At 39.1% G+C, this 15,341-nt stretch overlaps 1 protein-coding gene across 2 annotated transcripts in view; it reads right to left on the bottom strand.

The window, feature by feature from the left end:
• GPATCH8 (G-patch domain containing 8) overlaps positions 1-15,021 on the bottom strand; it is a 118,786-nt gene extending 103,765 nt beyond the window's left edge. The window contains exon 1 of one of the 2 annotated variants that reach the window (XM_035027284.1): positions 14,909-15,021. In XM_035027284.1, coding sequence (XP_034883175.1) covers positions 14,909-14,953 — 45 coding nt within the window. In that variant the 5' untranslated portion in view covers positions 14,954-15,021. The remainder of the gene's footprint in view (positions 1-14,908) is intronic. The other variant, XM_035027288.1, reaches the window with a different exon arrangement.
• Between the last annotated feature and the right edge of the window lie 320 nt (positions 15,022-15,341).

Genomic DNA, 15,341 nt, shown 5'->3' on the forward strand with positions numbered 1-15,341 from the left:
ATTTTTTTTTTAAGGTTTATTTATTTTACAGAGGGGGGAGGGGCAGAGGGAGAGAGAATCCTGAAGCAGACTCCCCGCTGAGCGCAGAGCCCCATGCAGGGCTCGATCCCAGGACTGAGATCATGACCTGAGCCAAAATCAAGAGTCAGCCACTTAACTGACTAAGCCATCCAGGCACCCCAAGAGAGAGAATCTTCATAAGCAGGCTCCACACCCAGCACATAGCCCCAGGCAAGGCTCAATCTTGTGACCCTGAGATCATGACCTGCTCTGAAATCAAGTATTACACTTGATTTCACCCAGACACCCCTTAATCATCCCTATTTCACAAATAAGAAAACGGACATACAGATTGTCCCAAATTCACAAAGGCTTCTGATTCTCTGGGTAGGTGATAGGGTGTATGGTAGGAATAAATGTAATTTTATTTTTATTTGAGTATAGTTGAAACACAGTGTTACATCAACTTTAAGTTGTAACGTGTACAACTTAGCAATGTGGGGCTTGATTCTTAGTCCCATGTTTCTACCATTGTACTATACTATACAAAACTCAAAGATTTTAAAAAATAAATAACTGACCATAATTCTGAAACAATATTCCATATAGAAAACAGAGTTAGTCAAAACCTGCTATTTATCACAAAAGACATGGAAAGACTGAGGAAATGTTACAGATTAGAGGACACAAAGAAGAAATAACTACATGCAATCAATTTAAAATCCTGGGTGGGATCCTGGAACAGAAAAAGAATATTAGTGGATAAAAGTGGTAAAATTCAAGTAAGGTCTATGGTTTAGTTATTATTGTACCAATGTTGGGGCACCTGAGTGGCTGGCGGTGGTGGTGATTATGATGATAGTAATAAATATTTCCTGTCCCCCCCCCCATTTTCATCATAGACTTATTAAGATCATTCTGTCCAGGGGCTCCTGGCTGGCTCAGTCATTAGAACCTACAACTCCTGATCACAGGGTCATAAGTTAGTTGAAACCCCACACTGGGGGTAGAGTTTACTTGAAAGAAAGAAAAGAAGAAAAGAAAAGAAAAGAGAAAAGAAAAGAAAGAAAAAAAATCATTCTTTCCAAAAATAGGCAATATGGCATTTGATTATGTGAAGGCCTCAACAGGGATTTTAAGAAAAGTATTTTTTTCTGCTTTACCCTATTTTCAAAATCTCATTTAGACCTCTCAAATCCCATTAGAACTAGAATGATCACATAATGTATCATACAAACCAGGGCACTTCAAGAGTGAAAGGGAGGGCTAAGAGTAAACATGCCAGGACAAAAGGCATAAACTACAACATATGGTCATCCTAGTGAAAATTCATAGATCCTATGTTAGAGTATTCCTAAAATTTAGTTTTAATGATGATTGCTTGAAACACTTATTCCAATGCCTAAATCAACTCTTCCTGTCCACATACTATCTGCTTTCAGAGTTCAAATACAGTTTTTCATTTATGCTAATCAGAAATTTAAGTTCAAAGGGATCCTGTATTATCTAATAAGTTTGTTAGGATAAGGTTTCTGAAGGTATTTTATAAAGCTAAAAGAAGCTGTACATGTCTAGGAGCAATTTCACTTTTCAAAAAAATTATTTTATTTTATTTTTAATTATTTTAAAACACACTCGTATACATACACCCAACAGACTTTCCTTCAACTGCCTCTCTCTCAACAAAAGCTTCCACTTGTGGCAGGTCTAATTATAAATGAGTAGAACCTGGCTGACCTGCATGTCATTAAAATACACAGTAGCTCTAGTTCCTTATAGGTCAAGGATTCTGCTTCCAAGCACAGGACAAATGTGGAAACTTCTCTATTACAAAATTAGCAGTGATAATCATTTAAATATAAATAGACAGGGACTGCCCTAAATTTATCCATGTAAGTAGGATCTTGTTATTTGCTAACCAGTGCTGATTTTGGAATTTCTACAATCCCGCACCTGTACCCTTTCCAGTGGTTAACTATATGGTAATTGATAGGGAAAACTAAAACTAGAGAAGAGGATAAATTATCAGGACAATTCTTTAAAGATCACAACCAATAAACCATAATTTCAAATAGCAAAACACAATATTCAAGACCCTAAAGAGGTGATATTCTCCTCTATCTTCCTATGAATATTAAAGTTTAACATGATTTCCCCCCAAAATTATTGAAAAAAAAATTACTCATAGTCAAAGTCATTGGATCCAAGCTCTCTGATGAACAGTCAAATCAATTATTTAACACAAGGATTATACAGACTAAAGTTTTAAATCCTTTCTGATTTTTCCCATTTAAACTAGGTATGAGCCAAATTTAAAGTAGTTTTATCGTTGGCCATATATTGTACCACTCACATCAGCCTTATCTTTTAGCACCTGGCTCTGGCTATTAAGCTGCATATTATGGACATTACTGTCTCTCTGCTTCAAATGTCCCCAACCAAAATTTATCTTTTGTACTGTATTTACCATTATTCCCTTAGAGATTGTCTAATGTCACTAAGGGGATATATTAACCGTTGCCCTACCTTATAACTCAAGTAACAGACTTGTTTATAATTTGGACTTTCTAAATTCAAAACATGTAATGATGCTTTTACCTGCCATAGACAAAAAGTGGTATGTTCAGCAGATAGAGCCATACGGGATAGATTCATATTCCATCTGTGAACAAACCAGTCCTCTTCTGTCACCAAATAAATGAGAGACTTTCATCTCTGCCCCCCTCTCCCTTACTCATTTCAAATAAACTAATTCTAGTATTATCCTAAACAATTCAGAAAGAAAATGTCTCAGGAGAAAAGACCCTATCCAAAAAGAAATGAACATCCTTGGGGATTACTGTGTCATTTTATTAGTATACTTAAAATTTATTTCCACTGAGAAAGTGGACAGAAACATCAGTGTGGTCAACTCCTCAAAAACTCCAATTCTTCACTATTTTCATAATCATACAGTCTGATTTACAACAACTTTCAGTATACTATTATAAAAACCAAAGTTCTCTGAAGTCAGAGACAGCAGAAATCAAATCACAACCATTTGCTAGCTGTATAACCTTGGGCAAATTATCAAAACTGTCTAGGCCTAGGCCTGCTTCCTCAGCTGTTAAATCCAGATTATTACACTATAGCATTACTGCATAGGTTGTGAGGCTTAAAGAGGTACAAAGGGGCGCCCGGATGACTCAGTCGGTTAAGCGTCTACCTTCGGCTCAGGTCATGATCCCAGGGTCCTGGGATCAAATCCTTGCATCGGGCTCCCTGCTCAGAGGGGAGTCTGCTTCTCCCTCTCCTTCTGCCCCTCCCTCCCACTTGTGCTCTCTCTCTCTCAATAAAATATCTTTTTAAAAAATAATAAAAAAATAAAGAGGTACAAAATAATAAATTATTATTTTAAAGCACTGTTGAAACCAGTCAATATCCAGGAGAAAAATTCATTTATTAAATTTAATTCTATGTAAATTAGCAGGAAAGATAATTGGCTAGCAATCTCAGCAAATAATTAAGAACTTGAAAACATGAGACTGGGTCAAGGGTATGAGGATATCATATACTAGTCTAAAAATATATGCACACCTGTTTACATATCAAATTTTCTGGATAATTTGACTAGAACAAGAACGAACTGGTTTCCAATAAAAGCCCTACACTGAAAAATTAGTAACTTTAAAAAACCCCATAGGAAAAAAAATCAACCTTTTTCAGAAATACATGAAAATACAGCAAACAATTCTTGAGGCATTCAGAAAGACAGGAAGACAATAAAGAATTTGTCTGGGGGCGCCTGAGTGGCTCAGTCAGTTAAGCATCCAACTCTTGATTTTAGGGTTGTGAGATTGAACCCCACATTGGGCTTGGGATTCTCTCTCTCCCTCTCCTTTTGCCCCTCCCCCTGCTTGGTCTCTAATAAAATCTGAAAAAAAAAAAAAAAAAGAATTAATCTGAAACCCATAGTAACATATTTCTTTTACCACTGGCTGGTATGATAGATCTCTATTGAGAAGTCTGACAAAACTTTTGCACTAGTTCACAGGAAAACAAGTGTATGTACAATGTTTCACACAAAAGGAAACACAACGAAAAGATGACTGCTGTAATTACATACAATACATAATAAAGTAAAACTATAACTGGCCATAATACAGGCTCATCTGAAATATCCCTCAACTGGCTTTATAGGATATCACAGAAAGTAATAGTTCAATCGAGATAATCCACAGTACAACAGGAAGCTAAGTCCTCAAATCTACATTCTTCCCAAGCTCTACTAAGCCTCTGCTTACATACTTGACTGTTAATTCAAATATCTGAGCAACTTCTAGGTGCCAGACTCTGGCTTGATGCTAGAAAAACAAATAAAACAAAGACTCCGCATTCAAGGAGTTCTAAGTCCAGAATGAGGAGATAAATTATAAGGAAGTATACAGTAAGAGAGGTAAAAACACAGTGGTTAAAGGCTGAGACTGGTCCAAACTACCTGAAAGCTACCTCTTCAACTTGCTATGTGATCTCGGTAAGTTTTTCACTGTAAAATGGGGAAAAAGAACCTGTCTTACTGGGAGATTACATGAAATAATGGTGCACACAAGAGTAATAAGCACTCTATGCTGTTAGCTGCTACTATTACCAGTAAAAGTGCTATTACTGCAATATGACCAAAGTGCTGTGGGAGCACAAAAAATGAACTCAACCTAGGAAGATGTCAGGGCTGACACCAAAACTTTTATACTGATGAATATAAAAGTACAGTAGTAGGAATTCCAGACAGGTAAGAGAGTATGCAAAAACAAGAATTAAAAAAGAGCCTAGTGAGGCACCTGGGTGGCTCAGTCAGTTAAGTGTCCGCCTTCGGCTCAGGTCATAATCTCAGGGTCCTGGGATCAAGCCCCACATCCTTGGTCCTTCCCCTCTGCTCAAAAGAGCTCTCTCTCAAATAAATAAATAAAATTGTAAAAAATAAATAAATAAATAAGACTCCCAAGCATCTGGATGGGGCGCCTGGCTAGCTCAGTTAATGGAGCATGTGACTCTTGATCTCAGGGTTATGAGTTCAAGCTCCACATTGGGTGTAGAGATTACTTAAAAATAAAAATCTTTAAAAAATCCAAAAAACAAAAGACTCAAGCATCTGGTGCCATTGTAACAGGTGTATGTCTTTTCTTTTCCCTTCATTGTCCTGCCATTGTTCAGTTTTCTTTCATTAACCTGGACATGCTAGGCTCTTTTATTTCTTATTTTTTAAAAATTAATGTTGTGGTTTGTTTTTTTTTTTAAAGATTTTACTTTTTTGAGAGAAAATGAGCAGGGGGAGGGGCAGAGGGAGAAGCAGACTCCCCAGTGAGCAGGGAAACAGAGTGGGGCTCGATCCCAGAACCCTGAGATTATGACCTGAGCTGAAGGCAGACACTTAACTGACTGAGCCACCCACGTGCCCCCAGATGCTCAGGAGTCTTAAAAGGCAAGTTAGTAAGTTTGAATCTGATACTTAAGAAAATCGGGAACAACAGGAAAAGTCCTATCTTAGGAGCGTTCAAGGTTCAAATTTGAGTTTTCTGTGTGGCCTCTAATCCTCTCTGATCCTCACTTTTCTCACCTGTAAAAAGAGGGATACCGGGTTTATAAGTTACTTGGATTAGATAAATATCTCCAAAATACCTTGGCACAGAGCCTGGAATGTAATATATACCCAACAAATAGGAGCTGATAGTATCATCACTAGATATCACAGCAGTCAACTTCTGACGCTGCAATAGTCAAGGGTAAGTTTATATTACCCTAATTTGACAATATCCAGTAGAAGTACCATTCTCCTCTCCCATCTACTTTTTTACTGAAACAAATGAACAAAACGGACTGATTTTATCTTGTTTCTTATCCTTCATGACGCCATGCTAATACATGGGCACTCAATAAATGTTTGGGAAATGGAATTGTCTGGTAAACCTATACACAGTGAAAAAGCCACCAAGTAAGTCGTAACTAAGTTTGTAACACCAAGATGTTACCAGAAAAAATATATATAATATTTAATGATAAACATACCAACCATTTCCTACCAGTTAACTGGTAGAAAATGCTACCATGTATTAAAGGGAAACAGTGCTCTGCATACTGTAGACAATACTAACACTCATCTCCTCAAAAAGAGGCCAACCTATATACCACAGCAAAAAGAACACTACAAAAAAAAAAAAAAAATCAGAAGATAAAGTTCAAAACCCTGCTCTGAATTAGGCAAAGTAATTTATCTGGGCCTCAGTTTCATCATCTCTAAAATAGAGTTCCCACCTAATCTATCTACCTCACTGAGTTACTGGAAGAATTAGACAAGAATGTACCTAAGTGCACTTATTAAAGCATCACAGTATACAACTACACAGTATTACCATTCCTACATCCAGGTTAGATGATTTTACAACACCCTGATGTCTTAGTTCCCTAACTTCCTTCCTTTCTTTTTTTTTTTTAAGATTTTATTTATTTGACAGAGAGAGGCACAGTGAGAGAGGAAACAAGCAGGGGGAGTGGGAGAGGGAGACGCAGGCTTCCCGCTGAGCAGGGAGCCCGATGTGGGGCTTGATCCCAGGACCCTGGGACCATGACCCGAGCTGAAGGCAGATGCCTAACAACTGAGCCACCCAGGCACCCCTCTAACTTCCTTTCCTATGATCTTGTCCTCCATTCTACTTTAGCCATCTCACTATCATGGTCATTACCAATAACCTCAACTCTTCCATAATCTCTATTTCAAGCACTGTGCTCTACCAACCGTAACAGCTCATTCCCTCTAGTACCTCCACTCCAATAATTCTTTTGTTTTTAACTGAAGTGTAATTAACAATGTTATATTAGTTTCAGGTGTACAATACAATGATTCAACAAGTCTACACATTACTCAGTGCTCATCACAATAAGTATATTCTTAATCCTTTTTATATTTTCCCCATCCCCCACCAACCTCCCATTACTCCAACAATTCTTAAACTCCATCGGAGCCTAAAATCTGTTGATCCAACTTTTCCCTCTACCTCAAAAGTCCTTACTTATCTCCCACCAAGCTTACAATCACAGTCCATTATTATAATCCCTCTCTTGCCCCCACTCACATTAACTCTGGTTAATGGGGACTGGTTATCACAGCTTTAGCTGTATGTATAGCACATCTAACACAATTATATCTGAATTAATCTTCCAATAAGAAAAGCTGTTTTGAGGTCTATCCCCTGTTTAAACACCTTAAATAGCTAGGACAGGGGCACTTGAGTGGCTCAGGTCACATGATCCCAGGGTCCTGGGATGAGCCCCACATCCTCAGGCTCCCTGCTCAAGCAGGGAGTCGGCCTCTCTCTCTCCCTCTGCCCCTCCCCCTGCTTGTGCCAGTTCGCTCTCCATCAAATAAATAAATAAAATCTTTTAAAAAAATAAATTGGGGCGCCTGGGTGGCTCAGTCATTGAGTGTCTGCCTTCAGCTCAGGTCATGATCCCAGGGTCCTGGGACTGAGCCCGCATCAGGCTCCCTGCTCTGCAGGAAGTCTGCTTCTCCCTCTCCCACTCCCACTCCCCCTGCTTGTGTTCCCTCTCTCTCTGTGTCTCTCCCTGTCAAGTGAATAAATAAAATCTTTAAAAAAATTAAAATAAAAAATTAAAATAAATTAAAAAGTAGCTATGACATTCCTGCTTAGAGCACTAAAATAAAACTTACTGTTGTAGCCTTAGCTTTCACTTTTTCCCTATGCTCAATGGTTTAATCATTGTTCAAAAAGAAAAAAACAAACAGTTCTGCTTGTTCCACTTCTATACTTTTGCCCTGCCTATTTTCTCTCACTGAATGCCTCCCATTCTTTTCCTTGCAAAGATGTAATCCTATCGGGGTACCTGGGTGGCTCAGTAGGTTAAGCGTTTCCACAAGTTTCCTCCACAAACATACACATACTTCTTAGTACAACCACTATTCAAATATTATTTTAACAACCTTTTTTAAAAATAAGTTTATATACTAGAAAATATTCTGAAGGTAAATATACCCCTTGGTATCTCTTGTGCAGACACCCTAAAGCAGTTATTAAACCAATTAAATTTTTAATCATTTTTGCTCCTTCTAAGATACCTCATAATTTTACTTACAGCTTTACTCATAGCAATAAGGGAAATTACTGACACCACAGCATATAATCCACAAGCATCAGCTTTAGCTTCTTGTATAGTCAAGACTTAAAATATCAAACTAATTTCTTGATTTTTGATCAGTACTATCTACAAAAGGGTGAAAAAGTAAGCTACTCCTCCCTCATCGACACTTGAAAATATTACCTGAACCATAAAAGTACTAACTTTTCCAACAATCATTATTTAAAATTACCAGTCACAAAACATGATCAATGATTTTTTTTCTATTGTAACTAAATCTGAAGAGCTGTTTTGTATTTCAATTCCATACAACAGAGATAAATTGAAATTCCTCTTTGAAATCAATTGTCACAGTGAGGATAACAAATAATTGAAACCTAATGAGACCAAATTATTACAAAGACACCTTCTGCTTGTTTGAATGATACACAATTCAAGATTTATCTTACAACACTGTTGGTAAAAATAAAAATTAAGTAACAGGAAACTACTATTTTGGCCCTAACTTTATAATTTCTTACTATCTATGGCACTTACTAAAATATTATGTGCTATTAACCTATGTACAATGTCAAAGTAACTTTGGCTACTTTTTCTTCCATGAATTCCTATATTATGTATACTATACTAAATGCATTTGTTAAATCCCAAAGAAATCATTTAGTATAAGCATCACAATACAGTATATTCTTTCAGCGGCATGTATTTAAATTTTTGCATTGACTAATACAATGCATTAAGCACATTCAGATAGTTTTCCACAGTTAAATGGACAATTCATTTTTTATAACTGGAAAATCATTACAACATCTTCTGGTATCCACTGCAGTATCAAATCAATGACTTCTTTCAGTATTTGTGGTGGTCATTTGTCATTCCTTTGGTAATTAACCATGAGTCAGCTCTCACTTAAGGCTAAATGGCGATGCTAATATGAAAAGAGATTTAATGCCAGGCATACAAGCAAAAATACCAAACTGTTTCAGGGAAGGAATTTTAATAGAATTCAAGAATTGGATGTCTACCTCAAGCTGGAACCCATTTTCATTAATAAAATATTAGAAACTTATTAAGCCACAAGAAAAAAGATGAAATCTCTACATGGGTTTCAAATCCATAATTCAAGATCTCATGAACTCCTATTCCTTTTCAGAAAATGGTAATTTCTTTTTTTTTAAGCAACCTCCACGCCCAATGTGGGGCTTGAACTCATGACCCTGAGATTGAGTTGCATGCTGCACTGACTGAGCCAGCCAGGTACCCCAGAAAATGTCATCTCGGCCACAAGAAAACAGTCCTTTTTTCATTTTATCATGTACCCAAATAGATGGAAATTATATGGAAATATATCTCAGCTATGAAGCAGCAGAATCAGTATAGCTAATTATATATGTGTCTAAAAAATTTTTAAGTCACAAATTTTAGTTCTGGTTATATAATTTATCATAAAGACCTAAGAAAATGTGAAAAAAAATCTCTCTGTAGTACTCTAATGGGAATTGTGTGATACATATAGAAAAAAATGGAACGAATACAACAGGGACACCTATTTTTCTATAATGCTGATAGCACTAGAACAGCCCTGTAAATAATCAGCCTAATAATATATCTGTCTAGATTTGTTTCTTCTTGGTCTCAATGCCTACTTTGAAAACAAATAAGCATACTGTCACATGAAGCCCTGTGATCACAATTCTTGCCAACCCCATTCTCCCTCCAATGCAACCTATGTCTTCTCTGTGATGTTATTCCTTGAAATGTCCCTTTTCCAGTACCCTTTACCTTGAATATACACCTTTATCCTTCAAATAACCACCAGAGAACTTTCCCTTATGCTGACCTTACATGGTAACTCTTGAACGTCTGAAAATATACTAACCAATAATTTTGCATTTGTTAATAATCATGCCAATTTATCATCAGTATTTTGAGATCGGTACAGCCTTGGTTCCAACCCTTTCCACCTATCATAATATGTACGGGAAATGGAGTAGTAATGATTTTGCGTAAGTTTCAATATCCCAAGCAAAGAGCACATTGATTTTTCACAACTGGTGGCATCTCTTCCAGATGATGGGAGACCCTGGAAACAGAGATTAGAACACTTGCCCATGTGCCATCTCCAGCACGTCTGCATTAGAATGCCAACTTTATTACAAGATACCACACAGAAAATATACTCACATGCTTCTGTGACTTAAGTATTTTAAAACTGTAACCTTCTCATTTAATGGTCTCAACTAAGAATTATCTGAAGGTCACATCCTGGTATCATATATGAAACACCAGTAATCTTACAAACATACTACATAAAAGTAATACATGACTTATTACTATTTACCATTATGATTACTTACATAGATTACAGAAAACCCTTGGGTAATTTTATTTTTATTATGAACTTTAAGACATTTGTTTCTCTCATTTTATTACTCAATTATCTATTATCATAGCTCTTTTTTGTTAGAAATCTAATGCAAAACACATTCAGAACAAGAAATGAAAGGCTACTTTATTTTTTTTGTCAGGACGCCTGGGTGGCTCAGTCGTTAAGCGTCTGCCTTTGGCTCAGGTCATGATCCCAGGGTCCTGGGATCGAGCCCCGCATCGGGCTCCCTGCGCAGCGGGAAGCCTGCTTCTCCCTCTCCCACTCCCCCTGCTGTGTTCCCTCTCTCGCTGTCTCTCTATCAAATAAATAATTAAAAAAAAAAATCATCAGTCCTCTGCAGGAACACGAACTGAAGAACATATTTTCTTACAGCATTCAGCAGCATCTCCATTAACAGCTGCACAACCACTTAACGCTAAGCAGTATATCTTAACACCTACGGTTGTACATCTCTCTACAAACAAAACTTTCTTTATGGAACCTGTAATTCAAAGTACTGAATACATCTATATCTTAAATTATACTATGTATTTTCCATTAGTTTGTGTAACATTTTAATCTGTGAACAAATATGCCTTAATCTGGTAAATGTAGGCAGAACTTGTGTCTCATTCAGAAATTGAGGTCAGATTCTTAAAGCAGTAGTCAGAACTTAAAACATTAAAAAAAAAATAAATACATCAGCCTGAATCACAAAGATTTCCAGAGATAAAAAAATCACTTAAAAAGACCAAACAAGGGGCGCCTGGGTGGCTCAGTGATTAAGCGTCTGCCTTCAGCTCAGGTCATGGTCCCAGGATTCTGGGATCGAGCCCCACATCGGGCTCCCTGCTCAGCGAGAAGCCTGCTTCTCCTTTTCCCACTCCCCGTTTGTGTTCCCTCGCTCGCTGTGTCTCTGTCAAATAAATAAAATCTTAAAAAAAAAAAAGGGGGGGGGCGCCTGGGTGGCTCAGTTGGTTGAGCGACTGCCTTCGGCTCGGGTCATGATCCTGGAGTCCCTGGATTGAGTCCCGCATCGGGCTCCCTGCTCGGCGGGGAGTCTGCTTCTCCCTCTGGCCCTCCCCCCTCTCATGTGCTCTTTCTCATTCTCTCTCTCTCAAATGAATAAATAAAATCTTTAAAAAAAAAAAAAAAAACACAAAAGAATGTCTAAACTAAAATAACAGTTAACAATAAATATATCCTCTGTGATAGTGTAACTCATCGTCAGAAGTCTCCTTATAAGTCCTTGGGAGACCAACAAGAAACAGTTCTGGACAAAAGGGAACAGAGTACAAACTAATTGTACAACCTCTCTAAAAGCTCACTTATTCTTTGTAATCTGTAAGTTTATTCTCCGTATTTGATGACTCAATTATAGTTACATAAAATATGTAATTGCCAGTAGAGAGAATGGTCATGAGCATAGGTTCAAGAGTCTTAAGAGCCAGGGTGTGAATCTAGGTGCTGCCATCTACTAGCTGTATGTACCTGGCCACGTTATTGAACTCTGTGCCTCAGCTGCCTCATTTGAAAACCCTCGTAGGGTTACTGTGAAGACTATGAGATAATACACATAAAGCGTGTAGAATGGTACCTGTTTATTGTTAAAATAAAGTTACTGAAAATGTTTAAATGTATGTCCCTGATGATTACTCCTTATACTCATAAGTGCTTCAGATGGCATGCCACCGTTAATTAAGCTCCTCACCATATTACACAAAACACCTTTGAAACTTCAGGTGTTCACAAATAACTGAATCCACCTCTGACTCAATACCAAGTTCAAGATACTACAAACTCTCCAAAATTTGCAAGTGACGGTAAATTGGCAAAGAGTGAAATTTTATAATTCTTAATTATCTTGCCAAATTAAAGCAAAGAAAATGACAGTCATCTAGAACTTACCAGAGAAGATGCACAGAAAAATTTCTAGTGCTGTAAGAAGATCTGTTTAAAGCAACAGGATCCATGCACTGTTTGCAAACCTACTTTGGATTTGTTTTCAAGTGTATTCAATGGCTTCACCTCGTTTATCACACAAACCTTAAAGGAGGTCACATTTAATTTTAATAACCCAACCTTAAAATGTTTAAGATATACTATGTACAGGAGCATGCTATTACATTTCCTAATAACTTTAAATTGAAGGACATCATTAATGAAAATCAATATTTTTCCTTTCATTAAAACATCCAGGAAAAAAAAAAACAGAAAACATACTACTTTAAGCATTTCTAATTTTTTTTTATTTATTGTAGTTGACTACTTCATTTTTAAATGGATGCTTTTTAGAAATGTTAGTACAATAATTTACAAAAGTTTTAACATCTTCTAATTGTCTAAAAGGTATTCATTCCCAATACCCTATTTTACCCATAATACTAGGAGATCTGAATTTTAGGACACCAACATTTTACTGGCTAACCCAATACCGCAGGAGTTGGTTATTCCAACACACAAGCAGGAAATAAAATATGTGTACTATCTTCAAAGGACTACCAATTAGGTTTTAGATAAACCCAACTAAAGCACCAGACGAGAAAGTCATCTTACTTGAAAAGGTAGAGGCTTTCTCAATTTCTTGAGGTGACAGCATTCACAATCTGCTATCCAGTTTTCAAATTCTTTCAAGGCCTTGAAAATCCTGCTTAAGTCTGCTGAAACTGTGGTTGACAGCCATTTTCCCTCAAAACTTAATTGTCCATATTATTTATTTCCAATTTTATTAGGTTACCTTGAAATTCTCTCCTCTGCAAAGCACTTGAGGATTTTACTTAACATGTCTCTTTAAATATTACCAATAGGGACGCCTGGGTGGCTCAGTCGGTTAAGCGTCTGCCTTCAGCTCAGGTCATGATCCCAGGGTCCTGAGATCGAGTCCCGCATCGGGCTCCCTGCTCCGCGGGGAGCCTGCTTCTCCCTCTGCCTCTGCCTCTCTCTCTCTATCTCTCATGAATAAATAAATAAAATCTAAAAAAAAAAAAATAAATATTACCAATAAAAGCCCACACATCTTGCAGCCTACTTACGTCTTACGGTGCTCACTTTAAAAAAAAAAAAAAAAAAAAAACCTCTCTCGGGGATCAAATGGCTATATAGGAACTGCTTCAATTTCCCTGCACCTGCATTATACTCTTAAGTACCTTGAGATCCTCTATTGTGCTGCAGCTCTACAGCAAGCGCATGATCACAAGGCTTTTTTCAACAGCCCCCAGATCCCTTACTGCTGCGAAACTTCTCACAAGCGTTCCATGCACTAGACTGTTGAACTGCTTTACCTGTTTATTTACCGACCCCATCATCTCGGGGAATTCAAACCCTTCAAACTGCCTTCTGAAACATATCTAGACTATCCCACGTTATTCAGAGGAAGATCTGCAGCGGGATAAAAACTTGAGTTCTGATGTTCATCCCCTGACCCAAATTGCTGTTGCCAGGATATGCGGTAGTAATGCAGTGGTTTCTTTGAGACTCTGAGGATGTATTTTACCCTAGAAACAGCCAATCTCTACACTGAATTCCTTTTAATCGCCGAGATTTCCGCGGTAACAATACTCAACAGGAAGGTATTTTAAACAACTGAAAGACGAGTTATTCTAATTTGGCCTTTATTTTTTCCTCGATAATATCTGCCATCACAAGGACATTTTTCCATACAGCATTTGCAACTAAAGAAAGAAAAAAAGGAGCTTCTGGCGCTAGTTATCACACGCTAAGGAAGTCCCTTATCATTATGCTTAAAAAATCTTTCGAGGTAGGATTTGGGGCTAAGCTTCCATCGACCACAGTCCTATAACTTACTCTTTTCCAAGCAAGATGAACGGCCTCATAACAACAGCAACATTTACGCCTAGGGAAATCTCAATTGTTTGACCAACCAAGAAGGCGTCTGATAATTAAAGGACCCTTTTTCCATGGGAGGAAATGGAAAGACAGACAATGAAAGGGACTTATTCTAATAAGGACAGACGAAGGACGACCCCAAGAAGAGTCCTGCGAGCAAAACCCAGGGGTTCGGAAGCCCTGGTCTCGGCGACACCCGCCCGAAGCCCTCCCAACCCATCCCTCTTTTCCCCCGGGAGCCCGCCCGGCGCCTTCACAGGCCCCGCGCACCCGAGAGGAGCCCAGTCCCCAGTCTGCGGCCCAACCAGGCTCCCGAAACCCGCCCAAGCAGGCCGAAGCCGCAAACCCGGCGGCCTGAGTTTAACAGGTAAGAGAATACGAGGTGAGAGGAGATGCGGCCTCGCCTCAAGCTGGGAGGCAGGCCCCTGGAGGAACTGGAGGCGGGAGAAGAGCAAGCCGGTTCGTAAGCCGGGGCAGAGCTTGGAAGGAAAAGAGCTAGGAGCGGGGGATGAGGACGTCCCAGCTCTGCCGGCGCCTTCCCGGATTCTCGGCAACGCCCGTGTTTACCTGAAAGTCTCGATCCTCGTTGAAGCGGGAGAAGCGGTCCGCCATTTTGCCGCCTTCACTCCTCTCCGGACGACGCTCTCCGGTTCGCTCCTTCCCTCCCGCGACACCCGCCCCCTCGCTCCCCTCCCCAGTTCCCCGCCTCCTCCCACGCCCACCCGGCGCGCGCAGGCGAGGGAGGGAGGAAGCGAGAAAGCGCGTCTAGAAGGGAGCCCCGTCGGCGCAGGCGCTGTTCGGCCCCGGAGGCGGAACCTTCCCTTAAATCCCCTCTCCGCTCCCGGCCCAGAGCGACCCCGGCGGCCGCGCGTGCGCACTCGCGCCGGAGAGCGGCAAGCGCTTCCGGAGAGAAAGGTTACAGGGGCACAATACGCTTGGGTCCGGATGTTTTCCACCTGCTGATTTCCCCGACTACGATATGTTTTCTTGCCCTCTTGTT

This window comes from Mirounga leonina, unplaced genomic scaffold, assembly GCF_011800145.1.
Source record: "Mirounga leonina isolate KUSES-001 unplaced genomic scaffold, KU_Mleo_1.0 Mir_200, whole genome shotgun sequence".
Lineage (NCBI taxonomy): Eukaryota > Metazoa > Chordata > Mammalia > Carnivora > Phocidae > Mirounga > Mirounga leonina.